The following is a 22596-nucleotide window of genomic DNA, read 5'->3' on the forward strand; positions in this document are numbered from 1 at the left end:
CTCCTGACCTTGTGATCCGCCCGTCTCGGCCTCCCAAAGTGCTGGGATTACAGGCTTGAGCCACCGCGCCCGGCCTAACATGTTAGCTTTTATCGTTGTTATTGTACTAGAAAGTTCCTTGTTGGACTAAGCCCTGCCTCTCTCCCCATAGCTTGTATCCAAGAGCCCCTCAGCAACCCTCACACATGGAGGTCAGCTCTCAAGCTCCCCCACAAATTTCTGGCTCTGCTCTTCTATGTAAAATTGGAGAGATAGGGTCTAGAGCAGGGCCATTTTGGGGTGGGTCCGTCAGAGAAGAAGGTGGAGAAGAAACTTTTTCCAAAGAGGGCAGCCTGACACTGGGCCCATGGCCCGGTAGTCACTGCCCTAGCTCAATGGAGACAACTTTAGGCAGTTTGTCTCCCATTAACTGAGAATGCTGGGACTTACTGTCTGTGGGCCAGGCACCGTGACTTGCTTTTCTTGGCATGGGAATGGGCCTACCCACTCACCTAGAACCACTGGAGATTTTTTTCTACGCTAAGACTTACAGTCAAGTGTATAACCATGGAACAAAACTTCCCTTGGTGCTGAGGGTAGCTGGTCTGTCTTGAGAGTGTTTCCAGTATGCCAGCTTTTTCTGTTTCTTTTTTCTTTCTTTCTTTCTTTTTTTTTTTTTTTTTTTTTTTGAGACAGTCTCGCTCTGTCGCTCTGGCTAGAGTGCAGTGGCGCGATCTCAGCTCTCTGCAACTTCCACCTCCTAAGTTCAAGCAATTCTCTTGTCTCAGCCTCCCGAGTAGCTGGGATTACAGGCATGCTCCACCATGCCCAGTTAATTTTTGTATTTTTAGTAGAGACGGGGTTTCACCGTGTTGGCCAGTCTGGTCTTGAACTCCTGACCTCAGGTGATCCTCCCGCCTCTACCTCCCAAAGTGCTGGGATTACAGGCATGAGACACTGCTCCTGGCTCTCTGTTTTTCAAATGGATTCTTTCACTCTGTGACATTGATTTAAACTTACTGTTAAAAAATATATTTCTTTGACCTGCCCCCTGGGCAAGGAGGAGGTTAGTATTTTACATTTTATAGATGAAGAAACCGAGGCTTAGAGGGATGTCTGGTTCATAAAATCACACAGTCAGTTAGTGGTGGGGCTAGAGTGAAAAACCATCCATCGTTTGAATCATCAGCTTGTGTACCCTCTATGCCTTCTCCCTAACTGGGTGACTAGACTGTGTGCACATACACTTACCCAGTTTGAGGGGCAGCAGCAGAGCTTCAGAGTCCCTGCCCTGGGTTCAGTTCTGGCTCTGTACTAACTGGCTGTGTAACTGTTTTTGTTTGTTTCTTTGTTTTTTGTTTTTTTTGAGATGGAGTCTCGCTCTGTCGCCTAGGTTGGAGTGCACTGGCGTGATCTTGGCTCATTGCAAGCTCCGCCTCCAGGGTTCACGCCATTCTCCTGCCTCAGCCACCTGAGTAGCTGGGACTACAGGCTCCCACCATAACACCCGGCTCATTTTTTCATATTTTTAGTAGAGACGGAGTTTCACCGTGTTAGCCAGGATGGTCTCGATCTCCTGACCTCGTGATCCGCCCGTCTCGGCCTCCCAAAGTGCTGGGATTACAGGCGTGAGCCACCGCGCCCGGCCTCCTCCTTTGTTAAATGGAGTGTGTGACAGGTTCCTCCCAGGGTGTGTTGATGAGATGAAATCACACCTGTTAAGTCCCCAGCAGAATGCCAGGCCCATGGGAGCCTGTGGAAGGGACACATTTTCTCTGTCCCTGCTCTCCACATGGTCACCACTCTTGCCATCATGGAAACCAGCCTAATGAGAACACCAGATAGTGACATCAAATGTTCCTGTGGGCACGAGCTGTAAGGCTGTGAGCATCAGTGGGAGGGGTATCAGCTGGTCCTTCCTGTGTCTGGACCACTCAGCCCCTTTCCCTCTCCTCTCTCCTCCTGCAGATTGTAATGTAGCAGACCCAGCCATGGCGGCCCCACAGCTGGGTCCCGGCCAAACCACCCAACTGCCCCTCAGCGAGAGCAGCGTGCCAGGCGCCCCGCACGGCCCTCCTCCTGGCCTTCGGCCTGATGCCCCTGGGGCGGGGCGGGGCGGGGCGTCCCCGGAAAGCCTCCCTCGCAGTTCGTATACGTCTTCACCACCCACCTGGCCAACACGTAAGTGCCTGGTGGGCAGGCCACGTCTCTCTCTCTCTGCCCAGCACCTCTCAGCCTGGGGTTCTGAGGGAGCCATGTGCAGGGGCAGGGTGGGGTGGGTGAGGGTGGGGCTCCCTCCTGCTCACCTCTCTGAGCTGTGGGTGCCCTCACTCTGTGCAGGGCCGCGGAGGCAGTGCTGCAGGGCCGGGCAGACTCCATCCTCGCCTACCACCAGCAGAACGTGCCCCGGGCCAAGCTTGACCAGGTGAGAGTGGTGCCTCTGTGAGCAGCAGGACTGGGCAGAACGTCCCCTTACCTGTCTCATGCTCTCTTTGTCCTTCTGCAGGCCCCTAAAGTGCCCCCCACCCCAGAACCGCTACCCCTGAGCACGCCGACAGCGGGCACCCCACAGTCCCAGCCACCTCCACTGCCGCCGCCGCCACCCCCGGCCCCTGGCAGTGCCCCGCCTGCTCTGCCCCCAGAGGGGCCTCCTGAGGACAGCAGTCAGGACCTGGCCCCCAGCTCAGTGGGAGCTGCCAGCACAGGTGGTGGGACTGGGGGCACCCACCCTAACACCCCGACGGCTACCACCGCCAACAACCCTCTGCCTCCTGGAGGAGACCCCAGCAGTGCCCCCGGCCCTGCCCTGCTGGGGGAGGCAGCCCCCACTGGAAACGGGCAGCGCAGCCTGGGGGGCTCAGAGGGCCTGTCCAAAGAGCAGCTGGAGCACCGGGAACGGTCCCTCCAGACGCTGCGAGACATTGAGCGACTGCTGCTCCGCAGCGGAGAGACTGAGCCCTTCCTCAAGGGGCCCACGGGAGGAGCGGGTGAGGGGGGCCCACCAGCACAAGCCCCTCCTCCCCCCACCCAGCAGCCACCCACGGCCCCTCCCAGCGGGCTGAAGAAGTACGAGGAACCCTTGCAGTCCATGATTTCGCAGACACAGAGCCTAGGGGGCCCCCCTCTGGAGCACGAAGTGCCTGGGCATCCCCCGGGTGGGGACATGGGGCAGCAGATGAACATGATGATACAGAGGCTGGGCCAGGACAGCCTCACGCCCGAGCAGGTGGCCTGGCGCAAGCTGCAGGAGGAGTACTACGAGGAGAAACGGCGGAAAGAGGAACAGATTGGGCTGCACGGGGGCCGCCCTCTGCAGGACATGATGGGCATGGGGGGCATGATGGTGAGGGGGCCCCCGCCTCCTTACCACAGCAAGCCTGGGGATCAGTGGCCGCCTGGAATGGGTGCGCAGCTGCGGGGACCCATGGATGTTCAAGATCCCATGCAGCTCCGGGGCGGACCTCCCTTTCCTGGCCCCCGTTTCCCAGGCAACCAGATACAACGGGTGCCTGGGTTTGGGGCACATGCCAGGAGTATGCCCATGGGAGGTGCCCATGAATGCCATGCCAGCAGGCCCGCCTAAGACCAGGCATGGGCTGGACCGATACGACTTGCCCCCCCTTATTGCGGGGGACCCAGCAATTGCCCAGAACACCCATGGCCCTACCCAGGGTGGGGGCAGGGTGAGGCGGAGCCGATTCATGACGAGTCCGTGAGGAGCTGCTGCGGCCCACCAGCTGCTGGAGAAGCGGGTCGATGGGCATGCAGCGCCCTGCGGCATGGCACGGGTGGCATGGACAAGAGCATTGGCAGATGGCAGCGGATGAATGCCAGGCACACCGGCAGATGGATCCTGCCATGTTCCCAGGGCAGATGGCTGGCAGTGAGGGCCTGGCGGGCACTCCCATGGGCATGGAGTTTGGTGGAAGCCGGGGCCTCCTGAGCCCTCCCATGGGACAGTCTGGGCTGAGGGAGGTGGACCCGCCCATGGGGCCAGGCAACCTCAACATGAACATGAATGTGAACATGAACATGAACATGAACCTGAACGTGCAGATGACCCCGCAGCAGCAGATGCTGATGTCGCAGAAGATGCGGGGCCCTGGGGACATGATGGGGCCCCAGGGACTCAGTCCTGAGGAGATGGCCCGGGTTCGGGCCCAGAACAGCAGTGGCGTGATGGGCGGCCCGCAAAAGATGCTGATGCCTTCACAGTTTCCCAACCAGGGCCAGCAGGGATTCTCTGGGGGACAGGGACCCTACCAAGCCATGTCCCAGGACATGGGCAATACCCAAGACATGTTCAGCCCTGATCAGAGCTCAATGCCCATGAGCAACGTGGGCACCACCCGGCTCAGCCACATGCCTCTGCCCTCTGCCTCCAATCCTCCCGGGACCGTGCATTCAGCCCCAAACCGGGGGCTAGGCAGGCGGCCTTCGGACCTCACCATCAGTATTAATCAGATGGGCTCACCGGGCATGGGTCACTTGAAGTCACCCACCCTTAGCCAGGTGCACTCACCCCTGGTCACCTCGCCCTCTGCCAACCTCAAGTCACCCCAGACTCCCTCACAGATGGTGCCCTTGCCTTCTGCCAACCCGCCAGGACCTCTCAAGTCACCCCAGGTCCTCGGCTCCTCCCTCAGCGTCCGTTCGCCCACTGGCTCGCCCAGCAGGCTCAAGTCTCCTTCCATGGCGGTGCCTTCTCCAGGCTGGGTTGCCTCACCCAAGACGGCCATGCCCAGTCCTGGGGTCTCCCAGAATAAGCAGCCGCCTCTCAACATGAACTCTTCCACCACCCTGAGCAACATGGAACAGGGTGAGTCAATTGCGCAGGCAGACAGGCAGGCAGGCTCCGAGCAGTGTGCCCATGCTGGGGCTGGGCAGTGAGTCGAGGCCTCTGTACTGGGGCCCAGAGGTGGATGACTCTGCTCGCGGGGCAGATGATGACAGCTGTGGGCTTTCTCAGAGGGCACTACATGAGTCCCTCAGGCATTTTGAGGGATTGTACTTGGTGCCCAGGATCTTCCCCTTGCCCGGGGCCCTGAGGCTGCAGGGATTGCTTGAAGACTAGTGGGCTCGGGAGATACTGGGGGCCTGTGGGTGTGTCTGAAGGACCAGGTGATTTGGGGAACCGACCTCTTCCTAAACCCCCCCAATATCCACAGCCGAACTCATCTGCCCCTCCCCAGTCACCCCTGCTCTCTTTGTCTCCCCGTTTCTGTAGGTGCCCTCCCGCCTAGCGGCCCCCGGAGCAGCTCCTCAGCACCTCCCGCCAACCCTCCCAGCGGCCTCATGAACCCCAGCCTACCATTCACTTCCTCCCCAGACCCCACGCCTTCCCAGAACCCCCTGTCACTGATGATGACCCAGATGTCCAAGTACGCCATGCCCAGCTCCACCCCGCTCTACCACAATGCCATCAAGACCATCGCCACCTCAGACGACGAGCTGCTGCCCGACCGGCCCCTGCTGCCCCCCCCACCACCACCACAGGGCTCTGGGCCAGGTGCGAGGACAGGCCGGGGCCCCAGGGAGGCCAGCTGGTGTGGGCACTGGGATCGGGGAGCACAGCTGTGGTTGTGCTGACTTTTTTGTGCTTCTGAAGGCCCTGGCCATGGGGGTGGAGGCTCCCGGATGCTGTTCCCACTCACTGGAGTCATTAGTGAAATGCAGCCCAGCGCACTCGAGTGGTCTTTCCAACACCTGGTGGTGTCTGGCGACCTGAGCCAGAACTTAGTCTCTTGGCTTCTAGCTTCAGTGCCTCCAGTCCCTTCCCTCCCAGCCAGGGGAAGCCAGTGGTGAAAACTCCGACCCTTGGCACCACCTGGCTTGGGAGTGGAGAAGGCCTGAGCCCTGCACCCTCCCCGAGCTGGGCGCACCGTGCCTGACCCCCGTCTTTATTCCCTACAGGGATCAGCAACAGCCAGCCCAGCCAGATGCACCTGAACTCAGCCGCTGCCCAGAGCCCCATGGGCATGAACCTGCCAGGCCAGCAGCCCCTGTCCCATGAGCCCCCACCCGCCATGCTGCCCTCCCCCACCCCTCTGGGCTCCAACATTCCACTGCATCCCAACCCACAGGGGACAGGAGGGCCCCTCAAAACTCCATGATGATGGCTCCAGGGGGCCCCGACTCCCTGAATGCCCCCTGTGGCCCGGTGCCCAGCTCCTCCCAGATGATGCCCTTCCCCCCTCGACTGCAGCAGCCACATGGTGCCATGGCCCCCACTGGGGGTGGGGGCGGGGGGCCTGGCCTGCAGCAGCACTACCCGTCAGGCATGCCCCTGCCTCCCGAGGACCTGCCCAACCAGCCGCCAGGCCCCATGCCTCCCCAGCAGCACTTGATGGGCAAAGCCATGGCTGGGCGCATGGGTGACACATACCCACCGGGTGTGCTCCCTGGGGTGGCATCAGTGCTGAACGACCCCGAGCTGAGCGAGGTGATCCGGCCCACCCCAACGGGGATCCCCGAGTTCGACTTGTCAAGGATCATCCCCTCTGAGAAGCCAAGCAGCACCCTCCAGTACTTCCCCAAGAGCGAGAACCAGCCCCCCAAGGCTCAGCCCCCCAATCTGCATCTCATGAACCTGCAGAACATGATGGCGGAGCAGACTCCCTCTCGGCCTCCCAACCTCCCAGGCCAGCAGGGCGTCCAGCGGGGGCTCAACATGTCCATGTGCCACCCCGGACAGATGTCCTTGCTGGGCAGGACAGGTGTGCCCCCACAGCAGGGGATGGTGCCCCATGGCCTGCACCAGGGGGTCATGTCATCTCCACAAGGCCTCATGACCCAGCAGAATTTCATGCTGATGAAGCAGCGGGGCGTGGGGGGCGAGGTCTACAGCCAGCCGCCCCACATGCTCTCCCCGCAGGGCTCCCTCATGGGCCCCCCGCCCCAGCAGAACCTCATGGTGTCCCACCCCCTTCGGCAGCGCAGCGTGTCCCTGGACAGCCAGATGGGCTACCTCCCGGCGCCAGGCGGCATGGCCAACCTTCCTTTCTAGAAGTCGCTGCCGGGGCTGGAGCCGGGGCAATGTTGCAAATACGATAACCTTTAACAAAGTTGTTCCCCTCAGTGCTGGGATGGCCTGGGTCGGGGAGGGGGGGTGGAGGGGTGGGAGGGAGCTTGCGTGGGGAGTGGCATTTGTGGAAACCAGATGTGCTGGCAGCTTAGGGGGATGTGGCAGAGTGGGGTGGGGGGATTTTGGATTGGGGTTGGTTCCATTTTGGCCACCAGGACTGCCCCTCCCCCACTCCTCCCAATTCCTATGGAGCCTCTATTTTACCTCTTTCCCTGCATCCCTACACCCGCCACACCCCCTTCAGCTGTGCTTTTGGAGTCCTGGGTGGGATCTGGGGGGAGAGAGGAAGGACAGGTCAGGTCTCCCCCAGCCCTTCTGCTCTTGTCTCCTCGTGTCCGCATTGCTGGAGCTCCACCTCCCTCTTCGTTTCTCTGCACCCGCCCATTTTCCTTCTGTCTTTACCTGCTTCGTATCCTTTCCCTGCTGATGTGGCTGACCCCTCTCCCTCCCCTCCCTGCAGGCGGCTGGCCAGGTGGGCAGGTGCCAGCCGGAGCTGTAAATAGAGCGCTGCGCTTTTGTGCTGGTTTGTGCGTGTGCTGTATTTCTGTGTTTTGATAGAAGTCACACAAAAAAAAAAAGGATAAAAGAAACTCTTCCCCCTTCTTCAAGTTATTGCCCTCTCCATTCCCCTGGACCCAGGACGTGCAGCCCTACATGGCCACCCACTGTTTGCAGTGTCTCTGGGTCCCTAAGGATACCATTCCTGTCCCCTTCCCAAATGGTAAAATGACGTAAATGCCCCACTCCTAAACTGAGGTCAGACCACCTAGGCTTCCACCTGGTGAGCCCTAGCAGGGCTGAGTCCCCCAGGGCGGCAGCCTGTCTGCTGCTGAGTGATTCGGGGAGAACATGTGTGCACATGCACACGGGTTTGCCCACACCGGTGACACGGGGCCCTGGCTTCCCACTTTGGATGCCTGGGCATCCCCTGCTGCTACATCTTAGCCAGAACTTGAAGTCTTTTGTCCCAGTTTGGGATGAAGGAAAGGAGGAAGAGGTGGTGGCTGTGTGGCCCCCTTGAGTGGAGCCATGGAAGGTGTGGCATGGTGCCATTGGGGCCTGTGGCTACAGTAGCCATGGGCCGGGTAACCTCCAGGGCCCTGACTTCCAGAGGCTGCTGCCACCTACTTCTTATCAAAGAAGGGGGAGAACAGTTCATCTGAGTCAGTGCACCTCCCCTCCAGTCTCCACCCCCTGAAGATGGAATCAGGGAAACAGCATCCTGCCGCCTCCTTTCTGCCTGCCAACTCACCGGCAAGGTTGTCCCTCTGCCCAGGGCTCAGGGCCATGTACCAGATCTGTCTGTGCCCACCCAGGCACAGCCACTGCCTCCCCCTAGGCTCCCTGCTCCTCCCCAGGAGAGCTCCCCATCCGCCTTTGGTCAGAGCTGAAGCCATATACGACTGGGTGTTTGTCCCCTACTTTGGCCCCAGGAGTAAAATACTTCTCCTTTTCTCGCTTCCTTTCCTGCCTTGGGAGGTGGCAGGGCAGTTCCCTGGCTGAGGCCTTTTGCGCCCCGCCTCCAGGGCCAAGGGCCATTCTAGACAGGGTGTCTTCTACCAGGACCAGTCCCTAGCCTTCCTGGCCTGGAGGGCCTGGTCTCGCACTGGCAGCTGTAATACAAAGGGAACTTGCCCCACTTCTCCCAGCCTGGTGCTGTCCTCTTGGCCCACCATCAGCCAGGTCCAGCGCTTCCTCTGGGGCTGACAACAGGCCCCTGACTCCCCCCGGCCACCTCCCAGGGGCTATGGCCAGGGCCTCTGTGTTTGGGGGGTCACTTGTCCTTCATCCTGCCAGGCGCTTTGCCCGCCCTGCCTCAGCCTGAGCCCTGTGCCCTTGAGCCCTCCACCCCGGCCCAAGACCCCCCAAACTGTCTGACTCTGTGTTTCCTGCCCTGAGGAGAGGGGTCAGATCGCAGCGGGCCGAGTGCCCTCTCCGTCCCCTCTTCTCCCACCTGCGCCACAGGCCAGCCTACTCTTCCCTCCATCCATGGCCATACCCCTAGCCATTTTGTACCATTATATAAATATATATATATAAATATAAATATATAAATACAATATGTGAAGACATCTTCTTGGTTTTTATTTTGAAACAATTTTAGGCTTGTTCCGGGGTCTCTGTGCTGCCTGTACTGTATTGACCTGTTTTATAGGTGCCTTTTATTAAAAGAAAATTCAAAATCCAGCCTCTTGCCTCTTTGCCTCTGCTTCAGACTCCTCTGTGGATTAGATTACCTAGCTTGCTAGGAGATAGTCAGAGAAAAAAGGCGCATCCCAGGTCTTCCTTGTTCTGCCGTGAAGACACTCTCCCCTGAGCCACAGCTGTTATTTCCCCAATGGGGCCTCCCAAGGAGCTTGGCTGCTTGGCTTGGTGGGACAAGTGCAGGGGTCCCTGACTCCCTACCCGATCAAAGGCTGGGGAGGTGGGAGGGAGTGCCCAGAACTGTGGGAGGGAGTGCCCAGAACTGTGGGAGGGAGGTGGGAGGGAGCGCCTCCCACACCCCAGGTGAGCAAACAAGCACGGAGCAGCTTCCTGCGGTTCCATCTGAGTGACATCCTCGCAGGGGCAGGGCACGGCTTCCTGGGGCCTGGGGACTTCCCTGCCCCAATGTGTTTCTTACACTTCCCTGCCTAAGGTGATGCCACAGAAGGGATGGTTGAGTTGACTCCCACAGGCCCCTTCCAGTCCACCTTTCTCCATTCGGACTCCTGAGTTTCCTCGGGTCTGTAGCTTGTGGGAAGGGAGTGAGGAGGCGACAAGCCAGACTCCTTCCCCATCAGTGCCCACAACCTCCCATCCCCTGGACCCGGCCACCCTAGGAGTTCTCCACCCCACTCCATCTCGCCTGGTGGAGGGGACCACCGGGTTTCATTGATCCATGTCCCTCCTTGGGGTTGGGGAAGAAAGCTCTTTTCTTTCCTCTGTCGGGTTTCTCTCTTGCTTTTTGGCCTTTGCACTTCCTCAGGTCACTGGCTGGTCTCCAAGGGCACCTAGAGACGGCCCTGCCTGCAAACCACCCAGGACCCGGTGACATGGGGAGGACCAAGCACTGTTTCAGTCCGAGCCAGTGGCAGCTACCTGAATTCAACCAGTCCAAGCTTCCTGCTTGGTCAAAATGGCTGCAGGCTTGGGGACTTGGTGGAATGTCTGTGTTTTTAGGGACTGAGTTGTCTGAAGGCCACAGTCTGCTGCCAGCTGGCCTTTCTTCAGCCTTAACCTCCACTCATCCCCTGGTGCTCAGCTTCTCCTGGCCTTGCGGACAGGTGGGTAGGAGGGGAGAGGGGATCAGCTTCTCCTGGCCTTGCGGACAGGTGGGTAGGAGGGGAAACTGCGGAGGTCAGCAGCCCTAAGCTGATGGAGTGTGTTCTGGGAGGGACAGGCGCTCTCCGTTGGCAAGGGCAGAAGTAGAAGTTGTTTCCTGAGCGTTGGGTGATTAGAATGGGAGGTACATGAGGTTCTCTCAGCCCAGGAGGGTGCAGATGGGTAGAGACAGGTTTCACTGTGCCTTCGAGCTGCTTTCCGCTCCCTGGGCTCCAGCCGAGTCCCAGGGCTGGCAGAAGAGCTGGCAGGGATGTCCCAGAAATGGGGGTTGGTTCCTCCAGCTACCCCAGCTAAGGATACTCCTAGGACACTCTAAGCCACCATGAGCCCTTAGGATCCCAGCTCCTGTTGGAGGGAGCATCCAGCATCACTGCGTGCCCCAAGGAAAAGCAGCAATAAAGGGGGACACTGGGACCTAGAACGTGGTGAGGGAGGTGGCATTCTCTGACTCAGAGAGACTGCTCTTGCGCCAGCTAGGGAAGAGCTGGCACAGGGAGGCAGGGCCAGTGCAGCCCAGCTTGGTCAGGAGCCGCGACAGGTCACTGCGGAACTTCACGCCAGCGAAAGTGTAGAGCATGGGGTTGAGGCAGCAGTGGGCCAGGCCTAGGAACTCACACATGGTGATGGCCACGGAGAGAGAGCCATTTAGCTCACAGGTATTGTCCACAGCCTTCAGCCTCACCAGGGTGTCCAGGAAGATGACGATGTGGTAGGGTGACCAGCAGAGGAAGAAGATGCTCGTCACCAGGATGGCCACCCTGACTGCCTTCTGCCGCTGAGGGCGCCGCTGGGCCTGGCGCAACCTGTGCACTACCCCCACATAGCACCAGCCCATCACCAGCATGGGCAGCAGGAATCCCACCACATGGTAGAGGAATCGGGAGGTGAACCAGGCATGCGTTTCAGCTTGGTTCTCTTGGGAGAAGGTGCAACGTGGCAGGGAGTTGTTGGGATGGGCTTGGCTGACTTTGGCAAAGAGAATCTCCGGCAAGGCAAAGAGGAAGCCCACCAGCCAGATGGTCCCGCAGGTGATGTGGATGGAGAGGAGGCGGCGGTGGCGGTAGGCGTGGACGGCGTGGACAATGGCCAGGTAGCGGTCCACGGCGATGCAGGCCAGGAGCAGGCTGCTGCAGTAGAAGTTGACTTTGTGCAAGGCAATCACAGTTTTGCAGAGGAAGGTCCCCAGGACCCAGCCCACAGAGCCCTCGGCCACAGCAAAGGGCAAGATGAAGACCAGCAGGAGGTCGGCCACGGCCAGGTGGAACAGGAAGGTCTCCGTGGAGCTGCGTGTCTGCCGGTGCCGCTCCAGAATCACCAGCACCAGGACGTTGCCGATCACGCCCAGGAGGAAGATGAGGCTGTAGGCCACGGGCACGAACACAGCCTTGAAGGAGGCCATGAGGGGCCCCTCCGTGGCAGAGCAGAGGTGATTTTCCACCAGGGAGGTATCGTTATAGTTGTCGAATTTGTCAAATTCCAAGAACTGCAAGGGCAAGGAGACGGGAGGGTGAGAACCTGAGGACCTGTCTTTCCTCTCTGAGAGGAACCCTAGCTCTCTTGGAGGTTTTTCCTACACAGGGTCCACTGACCAAATGTCAAGTTTCAAATTTCAATGTGGAACAAATCACTTTGTCTTTTCCAACTTCAGTTTTTTGCCTGTCAAAGGGATCGCATTCCTTAGAGTGGTGGTGCAGATGAAGGGAGGTGTGCGGGTGGCCATGCTTTGTAAGTGCTGAGGGGCTGGGCCCCATAAGTCAGCTTGTGTTTTGGGGTCCTCATGTACGGAAGCCTGCAGCCTTGGGGGCTGGAGTCACAGGATTTCAATTTGGGGAATGGACCTGGTTGGTACAAGGACCCGTCTGTTTCAGTTCCGAGCAGAACAGTCGGGCACTGCAACTTAGCATCGTGCTGGGGGCTGGGGGCGGGCGGGTGCTGACGTGGCCTGTGGCTCCCTCCTCATGGGTCTCGCTGTTCCTGACCATCTCCGTTATCACTGAAATGGCAGTAATAGCCTCCCATCTGGTTCAATATGCACAACCTGCTCAAGGTATGTAACAGTGTTCCTTCAGCCAGGCGCGGTGGCTCAAGCCTGTAATCCCAGCACTTTGGGAGGACCCGAGAACGCGCACAAGACGACAATACAACAACAGGAGATCAAGAATAAAACACGGTGAAACCAAGCCCGTCTCAAAACACTAAAAAATACAAAAAAACTAGCCGGCGCAGGTGGGACGGGCGGCCTGTATCCCAGCTACTTGGGAGGCTGAGCGCAGGAGAACGGCGTGAACCCGGAGGCGGAGCTTGCAGTGAGCCAAGATCCGGCCACTGCACTCGCCAGCCGGCGACAGAGCAAGACCTCCGCAAAAAAAAAAAAAAAAAAAATACTATTCCTATTTCGCAGATGTGTCTTGCTAAAGATCAGGTTTGTGTGAACCGACATTTATCTACTTCCAAAGCCAATACTTCCCACTGAACAACCCTGCCTGGGCTTCCTTCTAGGGGCAGCAGATGCAGGTTCCCTGCTACTTCCCATCACTGGCAACCTCCCTGTAGCTAGGAGCACTCAGAAGCAGAAAGCCCAGAGGCAGAGAGAGGCAGGAGAAAGTGAGGGCAACACGGGGAGACTGGCAGGAGAGGAGAGAGCCTACTCCAAGCGCAGGGGGCGTGCCCGTGATGTCTCCGGAAGTTCCCTCCTCCCCATCCTCCTCTTCCTCTCCCCATCACCCCACCTCCATCACCCCAGCACTCAGGTTGTTTACCCAGCTAACCACAAAGGAAGACATGTGCCTGTTTTCACACCTTTCACTCACAGCTGTCCCCTGCACCTGTTCCTCCTCACCTCCCAGCTCTGTTCTTCCCACCCTCCCTACCCAAGCCCCTCCCCAGGCAATTCAAAATCAATTATAACCAACCTATGTGGGTTCAAAAAGACAATACTATAAATGATGAGCCCCAGGAAGGCAGAGGATAGGATGGGGCACCCTGTCCACCAGGCTCTGAGTGGCTTAATGCTGCCCCCATTTTAGGAGAGCAAGGCCCCCCCACAAGGAGGGGATGGTCACACTGGGTGCCACAGGGCTTTCTTGCCTCTCAGGAGCCACAGTTGTGGGTCACACACTCACTCCTAATGCTGAGCAGACGCATTCCCCAACCTGGGTCTTTCTTTCTGGCTCTGAGGGAATGGGGCTCTGTGAGAAGCAGGTGTGGGAGATACATCAGTGCAAGGGCAGAGCCATCTGCCAACCCTTCCCACAGCATCCCTCTGCCATTGCCTCAGTCTAGTCTTCCTTCTCTTCACTCTAATGCTCAGGAGACCATCTCTCCATGGGTCCTGTCTCCACCAGCTTCTCTACTCCTGTCCACATCCTGCACAGAGGACAGGGTGAGTTTTCTAAAACACAAATCCCATTGCATCAGTGTTCTGCTTAAAGTCCTTTACTGGTTCCCCATCACCTATAAGCAGTGGTTTTCTTTTGTTTTTTGTCTTTATCTTTTTTTTTTTTTCAATTTCACTTTTTTTTTTTTTTTTTGAGGTGGATTTTGCTCTTGTTGCCCAGGCTGGAGTGCAGTGGCACGATCTTGGCTCACTGCAATCTCTGCCTCCTGGGTTCAAGCAATTCTCCTGCCTCAGCCTCCCGAGTAGTTGGGATTCCAGGCATCTGCCACCACACCCAGGTAATTTTTTTGTATTTTTAGTGGAAACAGGGTTTCGCCATGTTGGCCAGGCTGGTCTCGAATTCCTGACCTCAAGTGATCCACTCACCTCGGCCTCCCAAAGTGCTGGGATTACAGGTATGAGCTACCGTACCAGGTCTCAATTTCACATTTAATAACAAAGTCAACTATAAGAAAAAGTCATATTTGTGATAATGTTCGTCAGTAGAAGATTTATTGGAGTCTGGGCATGGTGGCTCAGGCCTGTAATTCCATCACTTTGGGAGGACAAGGCAGAAGGATCACTTGAGCCAAGGAATTTCGGACTGCAGTGAACTATGATCATGCCACTACACTCCAGCCTGGGTAACAGACCAAGACCCAGTCTCAAAAAAAAGAGTAGAGTAAGCCAAACTTAGTGCCATTCACACATTGCTAAATTTCAGAACTGCTGGGCACAGTGGCTCCCAGCACTTTGGGAGGCTTAGGTGGGAAGATTGCTTGAAACCAGGAGTTCAAGACCAGCCTGCACAACATAGCGAGACCTCAACTCTACAAAACATTTTAAAAAAAAATAAAGTTTAGAACTAATTGCAGAACATCCCATGCAGTAGGATCCCATGGAATTTCTCTCCCAAACACACACCTTTGTTTTTGTTTTTTGATAGATAGTGTCTTGCTATGTTGCCCAGGCTGGAGTTCAGTGGCTATTAATAGGTGTGATTATAGCACACTACACCTCGACCTCCTGGGCCCAAGTGATCCTCCTCCTGCCTCAGCCTCCTGTGTAGCTGGGACTGCAGGTGTGTGACAACAGCGCCCAGCTCCAAGAACTTTCTTTAGAGTACCCATGACTGTGTGTGTGTGTCACAGGGTTCCCCTGGGGTGGGGAATGGTGTTGTGGCTCCAGGCTCCCCTCCTTGACTTTAAACTATAGCTCTCCACTTTTGACTTGTGTAGTGCTTCACACATAAGCTTTTGTTGAAAAAAATGGTTCTACTTTCATTTGAAAACCATGGACCTGTGGGATGAAGTCTAACCTCCCCAACAGAGCCTTTATGTTCCTCCCAAATGTATATTCCTCTGACCTTTCAAACTTTGTCTTCTATTAATATATTATTGCTCTAGGTCGCCCCTCGGCCTCTCCCTATCAGCCCAACACATTCCTGTCTCCAAACCTCTGCTTGGCCTTTTCCTTCTGCCTAGCAGGTCTTTCTTTCCAAATTGGCCTATCTAATTTCTACCCTTCCTCCAAAGCCGAATTCAATCCCATCTTCCCACATCCTTGCCGGCTCCCCTCTTGGAATTCTCTCTTCTCCTTATGATGCGTGTGCATTTATTACAGCACCCAGGGTTGGGATGACCACTTTCTAACCAGATGGCAAAGGTCTGAGAAGCAGGCCTTCTGTGTCCCCCTCCCAAGGTCATGTGTTTTACATAGGACAGATGTGTGCTGACCTGCTCTGAAAGCAGTTTCCCAGAGAAGGCCAGGAGCCCTGATAATCTGAGACTTAGGCAAGTGTCTCTGCAGGGACTCACTCCGTCGCCTTCTGCATTCTGCCTTCTCCCAATAACCTTGACCGCCTGGATCCTAGATCCTATCTTGAGTGCTCTCTCTCTATTGGGAGCTCTTTCCAGTATTGTCATTGAGCACACCCACTTGACTAATACTGGAATTCAGCAGTCTTCACGCAGAGCCAAGCCATTCATGCAGAGGGAGGAGAGCAGCAGGGCCTGGGGCCGTCAGCAGGGCTGAACTCCACCTACCTTGGCTGTGCCTGGGTGAGGGCTTAGGTCCAACCAGCCTATCTGACCCAGAAAGCCCTGGGTTTCTGTCCCTAGGGCTCCCATCTCCTGAGAACCAGATTTAGAGGGGGGTTGGGAGGGGCCTGTCTCTTCCTCCTTGCCAAGAGGTATTTGTTTGGCAGCGTCAGAGAGAGGAAGATGGGAGGAAGCTGGTTTGAGGGGTGCTGGGAACTGACAGCACATCTCACCAGGAGGTGTCAAACAGACGCTTTGGGGGTTCAGGAGTGGCACATGTTAAAGCCACTTCCCACACATAGGAGTTCTAGCTCCCCCAATCTCCCCCAAACTATAGAGAGAGGCAATAAAGCAAGGTTGGCTCTTGCTTCCTGGGAAGTTGAGGAATCAGGAATCCTGAATACTGTGGGGCATGTTGTGCTGAAGGAAGCCCTTCAATCCTATGCCCAGAGGGAGCATAGGGCAGACCGTTTGCGTGAGCGGTGTACCCATTCTTTGACATGAAAAGCTGTAGAAACCCAAGGCCCTCATGAACACACACACTCTGACAACAACACCCACCTTGCATAGACAAGAAACAAGATGACCAGAATGAGGCTGAGAGTGGAGCTAGAATCTAGTTAGAAAATTGCTGTGAGCACTGCGGAGGAGCAGGGGCTGTAACAGTGTCCAGTATTGAGGGGCTTAGGGAAAGGTGGGGAGTGTAAAGAGATGCAAAGTACTTGGCCTGTGGTAGGGCCCAAAATGTTACTCTTCTCCTTCCCTCCACTGTAGGATGCAGGCTCCTCCCTGGATAATTAAGTTTCCAAGCCCCACCTCACTTCTCCAAATAACGAAGCTGCCCCACTGCCCAGCACTGACCAGCATGAAGCTCAGCTCACATTTGCTAATGGGGATTCTATGTCAGCAGGTACATTGGGCAGGGGTGTCTAGCATGCCTCAGGGATCTATCCTCGGTCCCCTCCTCTTCAGCACTCTCAACCTAGCTTTGGGGGCACTCTCAGGCAACACAGAGTTCTTTACAAGCTGGAACCATGGGCCCAACCTAACCAGATGAAATTGCGTGGGGAAAATATACAAGCCAGGAGTCAGGTTTAAAACTTTACCCATCCAGGGATAAGTTGGGGAAGACCAGGTAACAACAGTTGGTGAGAAAGACTTGGGAGTTTGTTGCCTACAAGCTTAAGATGAGTCATGGGAGTGACGTGGCCAGCAGAAGGGCCACTGTTACCTTCATCTGTTCACCTTGAGTCCATGAGGGCTGATGTCACGGATTGGAAAGAAGCTCCATGGGCAAGAGGAGCAGCAATGGACTCTTGCTGTGGGCTTCCGGGGCAGTCCAGAAGGACTGGGCAGAAGCTGAGGGGGTAGAGTTTCAGTCAAATGAGGGAGAACTTTCTAACAGGCAGAACTGTCCAGCAATGAGATGAGACCCTTGGGAAGGAGAGGAACGTTTGAGCCCAAGTGTGCGGGAAGAGATTCCTGCCCTGGGAAGAAGGAGGCTGGACTCTGCCTTCAAATGCCCCTCACTCTCACTCCCAGATTCTCTGTCTGTCCTGCCCTGCCTGGGGCTGAGCTGGTTCTCAGCGTGATCTCCGTCTAGCTCAGTAGCTGGAGACTTTGCTTTTCTAGTCCATTCTGCCACCAGTGAATGCCCCAGCCTGACCTTGCTTCTCAGCCCCGAGAAGCGGGCAGGGCTGCCTGCGTGCGTGGCTCACTCAGGCCGAACCCCAGGACTCCAAGGCCTGAGTCATCCTGGCCACGGGAGGTGTCTGCACACAGACGCCAGTCATTGCTCTGGCCACGGGGAGCATGCAAGCTCCATCTCCTTTTATGTCCCTGTGTGGATATTCCCAGCTGAGAGTCAGGAGCTGTGAGTGGAGCCAGCCAGGGTATCTGTCATTCCAGCCTTCGGTGGCTTAAGGAGTGCAGGGGTCTGGAGGAATGAGACTGGCTGTGAGTGAGGGTGTAGGTCTGTATCCCTTACCCCGTCTTTCTTCAGGAGGCCCACAGCCCTTAAAGACCATCTGAGACTCTGGCTTGCCATTTGACACATCTCCCTTGTTGCACCCATAGCCTTCAGGGACAAGCGTGTGAAACTCCTCTTCCATCTCTTCCCACGGGTTTTGGCCATTAGAAGCAGGTACTGCGCTGGATGTGGTTTTAGGGGGACAGTTTAACCTACTCCAAGCCTCTGCAGCAAGACTTTAGGCTTAAAGGGGTCCCACCTGGCACCCCAGCATCTCTTTGCCCTTTGGATACAGAGTCACACAATCCAAGGTGCAGATAGACAGGCCTCCTAGGTGTGTGTGGCAGCCTCTTGAAACCATCTCCTGGGCTGGAAATATTTTGCCCCACCACTCTTGAAAGAACGCTCATTCTTGTGTCCTGATTCTCAGGTCCACACACACGGCCACTGTTGATGCCGTTCTGCTAGAGGAGTGGGATCAGCTGCAGACTGCATCCCTGGGGAAGGCAAGAGTTCCTGACAAGACTCTGCAGTCTGTATGCCTGAACCCAGATTCACTTTGACCCTGACCCATCCTCAGCCTGGCCTTGGGGCTCTCCCTCATGTCTGACCCCTCCAACCACACCCCCAGTTGGGCCTGCTCTGCTGGGGTTGCTCTGGGACTTTTGATCTGATTGGCGGGGGGCGGGTGGAGAACCTCCCTTCCCCCCAGAAACAGCCTGAGCTAGTTTTGGTTCCTCTTCTTCACACCTCCGTGATGAAATGAGATGGTCCACGTGGACGGGCTGTGTAGCCTGTGATGCTCTAGTCACAGTGAAGTCATGATGTGTAGTAATTATCTATGGAGAGGGGTCATAGAAAGCCAGGCTCTGGGGCTTGGGCCAGCTTCGCCCTGTGCTATAGCAGCTTCCCTTTCTGGTTGGTGTGCAGGGTGGGGCTGGAGGTATAGTTTATGACCAGCCTCTGTGGGTGCCCCAGCCCAGGCCCTGGTTCTGTTGGAAGGAGGCTCTCAGATCAAGGTTCGCATAGACAGGGGCTGCTCTAGGTCTGCCTGGGTCTGCCTTTCCAGCAGGATGGGTCCCTGGCGTGCCCACCCCAGGACCTGGAATCTTCTGGTTCCTGGCTCTTAGCCATCTAATTTTTTTCTATTTGGACCATTCATTCTTGAGAATTAGCAGCCCCTCCACACCTCCCGGCCCCTGCCTTAAAGAAGTGGACATTTTAAGCGGCTCAAGTTGGTCTTCGAGTTCAACAGGACAAATGGAATATAGAATGACCAACCTGGCTTATGGCCAGGAGCCCCCAGTTCCTTTTCTTTTTTTTTCCTGGCAAGTTTGTGTAGCCAAAAGTCTCCAGTTCTTAGCCCAACATTAGAGTGTAAAACCCAGTGTTCAAGGAATATGAACCAATACTTGGTATGGGCAAGGACAAGGAGGAGACTAGGAAGCAGAATGAATAGAAGAACCTGGACTAATTCCAGAGGAAAATGGTGAACTAAGAGCTTTACTGCATCAAAAATCAATAAATACTTATTGAGAGGCTGTTACATGCAAGATTCTCCTGCCTGTACCACTACGCCCCGGGGTTTTTGTACTGTGACACTGAGGGACAGTCTGCCAAGCTGCTCACGGCCCTTCAGTGAGTAGGTGGGGGTGGAGGAGAGGATCTGTGTTCTGAGGGGACATTGGCCCTGGAGACAGGGTATGTAGGAGATTCGTGAAGGGAGAACGACGCACTGGTGGCTGGCTGAAGAACTCCAGAGCCCAGATGGTCGAGGACTCTTGGACTCCTGGCTAGACCCTGAGTGAGGGATCCAGATATCTGAATGCCTGGCTGAGGATCACTCATTTGAGGTGTGACATGAAGCAAGTCACTAGGTCCCTTTCCCCCAGATGTAGGTTTTCTTGGGACATACCCTGCTGCCCCTGGCCCCTGCCACCACCTGTCTCTAGTAGGTCACTCAGTGAGGTGAGACGCGCAGTTAGGGGAAACTCAAGGTTTCTCAGAAGCTGGGACCCGCCAGGTCTCCAGTCGGTTACTAAGAAATCCAACTGGGTCAGGGCTCGTGGTCAGTTTGAAGCTGCAGGCAGAGGAAGACGCCCAGTAACCTAATCAGGCGAGGCCAGCAGCCGTGACTGGGGACCAGGGTGGGAGCACATTGCCCCTTTGGGGCTTCAGCTTTTTAGTCTGATTTGGGATATTGCCCAGACTCTGTGATTAGACTCAGGGCAGCTTCATAGGCGTGCAACTGGTGCAGTCACACGGGGCCTGCACCCAGCAGGACCCCCCACTTGGTTTAGTGCTCTGCTGTTGCCTTCTTGATATTTTTAATAATTTTTCAACAAGGGGCCCCATGTTTTCATTTTGCACTGGATCCCACAAATTATGAAGCAGGTCCTGATTAGATGAATGGTCCGGCTCTGATTCTGCTTGCGGTTTGGATCCGAGAGGCCAGGCTTTGGGTAGTTAGCCCTTCTGCTCACTTTCTCCCCGTGTCCTACTTATACTTCCCAGCCTTGCGATCTGGGCAAGCGAGAGGCAGGCTTCTCCAAGCAAGTCTGGGAACACGGTTGGTGGAACTACAAAGTCCACTCCAGCTGGGGGAGCAGGAGGGAGTCAGACAATATCTCAGGGTAAGTTTGGGCCAGGAGAGTCGGTAGGAGCCAGGGTTTGGCTCCTTCATACCTTTGGCATTCATAACCCAGAATGCAGTCCCAAGACAAGTCCTCTCCCCAGGGGGAGAAAAGACGGTGAAGAAGTTTCCAAGAAAACCTTACAACCAGCCCCTGCTGTCGGTTCACAAGGAACCGTGTGTTTCTCCGGTTAAGCTGCTCCACACACACATCTTTTGGGAGCCCAGTGACGACCAGGTCAACTGCACCTGTACGCTTCACTGCAGAGACTTGAGTGCTGGCAGCGTAGTGCTGGGGACCATTTTCTTAGCCCACCCAAGAAACCTTTCCAAGAATACCTTATCTCTAGAGATTCTACAGCAGGTTCCAAGACATTTTTTCAGATTAACAGTTTTCTCACCCTGCTCCCCGACTCCAACCTGCTGGGATCCTCTTCCTTGCTACCATCTGTTCTCATACTTCTCAGTTTAGCACATAATTGTTGTCTAATAGCTTCCAGTGAGTGATTTTTTTTCTCTGGCCAGAGCAGAAGCTATTTGAGGGCAAAGACCAGATCCTCAACTTCTCCACCCAACACAGAATGTAGTGCCCTGATGATATAATCATATGGCAAGAGATGAACAGCTATGCACTGATTGACTGATGAGCAATGCCAGCCTCCTTATGGTAAGAAAACCTCCAAAGGTACTTTCCTGTCTAGTTCCATATTCCCACCCTAAGAGAAAAGGAGAGAAAGAATGGGGAAGTGAAGTATCCTGTTCCCGGTCACATAGCAACTCAGAGAAGGATGCAGGGCCTGAACCCACGTCTTCCAGCTTCCTCTAAAGGATGTCTACTAAGGACAGCAGCTCTCCTTATCTGCTTCTTCCACAGAATGGAAAATAAACTCTTGAAGGGCAGGAGCTGACTGACCTGTCTAGATTTTACAGATCCACAGCGGGAGAGGATTCCCATGCTGTCCCCTCTCTCTCAGACTCTGGCAGAGGATATTAGAATTCCAGGCAGGGCCTCGGCGACAGGAAGCTACCCGTGTCTACTCACCAGGTCCTCCAGGTTCTCGAGGTCCATTTCCAGCATTAGCGGGTAGTTCATGGCTGTGCCGGCTGTGAGTCACCAGACTGGTCACTGTCTGATGTTGAGAGGCTCCCCGCCAGGTGCCTCTAGAGAGGTGGCAGCCGTCAGCTGCAAATTTAAGCAAATGAGCTGCGCATCGTCTCCTGGGGCTGTAGGGCCGCGACCTGCCTCACAACTCATCACTTTTTTTTTTTTTCCACTGGGTCTTTTCTGTTTTTTGAAGAAAGAGGGAAAATCCCCCACAGCATCAGTGCTAGTCAAGCATTTCAGCTTCTTTCCCGGCAACAATTGTCTCAACTGGGGCCTATGACTAGTTTAAAGGTTGCCCTCACTTCTCCTCCCTATACCCCCAATAAGGGGCTCACAACTTGTAATGAAACCACCACACAAAGTCAGCAGACTGATGAGGGAAACTCCTGATCAACAGAGAACAGGAGAAGAGCTCTCCCAGCAGCCTCTCCTCCAAGCCACCTCCAGACCTTCATCTTCCTCGCCACTAGGGTGATCAACCATTCCAGTCTGCCCAGGACTGAAAAGTCCCTTGACTTGGGAAACCCCTAAGTCCTGGCAAATCAGGGCACTTGGTCAAACTACTTGCCACCATCCTTTTGCCCAACAGGGGCAAAATCCCTTCCCTTCTCAGCTCAAGTTCAGAAAAGATAGGTTAGAATTTTTCAAATGGAACAACAGTAAAACAATACTGGAAGACAAAAATGAAATCAACTCTGGAAGACCGAGGCAGGAGGACTGCTTGAAGCCAGGAGTTGGATACCAGCCTGGGCAACATAGCAAGACCCTGTCTCTAAAAGAAAAAAAAAAAGTGAAATCACCAAGAAAAGCATATAGTTATAGAGTCATTTTCTGACTCAAAAATAATGATGTCCTATCTATAAATTAAATTGGCTTGCTGATAAATTATTAACCTCATAGATTACTAGGCTAGAGAGGACTTCAGAGATCATCCAGTCTAACCCGCAATTTTTATGCAGGAGGTCCGTGAGGCTGAGAGGGAGAGCAACTTACCCAAGATCCCACTGCTAACCAGTGGCAGAGCTGGGACTTGAACTCAGGTCTTCTGACTCCACCTTTAGTGTTTTCTCTACTCCAAGCTGCCACTC

At 55.5% G+C, this 22596-nt stretch overlaps 2 protein-coding genes and 1 long non-coding RNA gene across 3 annotated transcripts in view; 2 read left to right on the forward strand and 1 right to left on the reverse strand.

Moving 5' to 3' along the window:
* The window catches only part of BCL9L (BCL9 like), a 33622-nt gene extending 24372 nt beyond the window's left edge, over positions 1-9250 (forward strand). Inside the window, 11 exon segments of the mRNA XM_017870548.1 lie at positions 1948-2079; positions 2082-2160; positions 2320-2404; positions 2486-3523; positions 3525-3545; positions 3547-3603; positions 3605-3680; positions 3683-4798; positions 5207-5488; positions 5893-6072; positions 6075-9250. Coding sequence (XP_017726037.1) covers positions 1948-2079; positions 2082-2160; positions 2320-2404; positions 2486-3523; positions 3525-3545; positions 3547-3603; positions 3605-3680; positions 3683-4798; positions 5207-5488; positions 5893-6072; positions 6075-6985 — 3977 coding nt within the window. The 3' untranslated portion in view covers positions 6986-9250.
* Positions 9126-21672, reverse strand: CXCR5 (C-X-C motif chemokine receptor 5). Its single transcript, XM_017870549.1, has 2 exons — positions 21446-21672; positions 9126-11870 (listed from the first exon to the last, which is right to left on the reverse strand). The coding sequence occupies exons 1-2, from the start codon at positions 21494-21496 to the stop codon at positions 10803-10805; spliced, it is 1119 nt and encodes a 372-aa protein (XP_017726038.1). The 5' UTR covers positions 21497-21672; the 3' UTR covers positions 9126-10802.
* On the forward strand, positions 17597-19314 carry LOC108528646 (uncharacterized). Its single transcript, XR_001885239.1, has 2 exons — positions 17597-17945; positions 18202-19314. It is a non-coding gene; the product is annotated as an uncharacterized LOC108528646 (long non-coding RNA).
* Positions 21673-22596: the final 924 nt, after the last annotated feature.

The sequence above is a fragment of the Rhinopithecus bieti genome, unplaced genomic scaffold (assembly GCF_001698545.2).
Source record: "Rhinopithecus bieti isolate Rb0 unplaced genomic scaffold, ASM169854v2 scaffold_5002, whole genome shotgun sequence".
Lineage (NCBI taxonomy): Eukaryota > Metazoa > Chordata > Mammalia > Primates > Cercopithecidae > Rhinopithecus > Rhinopithecus bieti.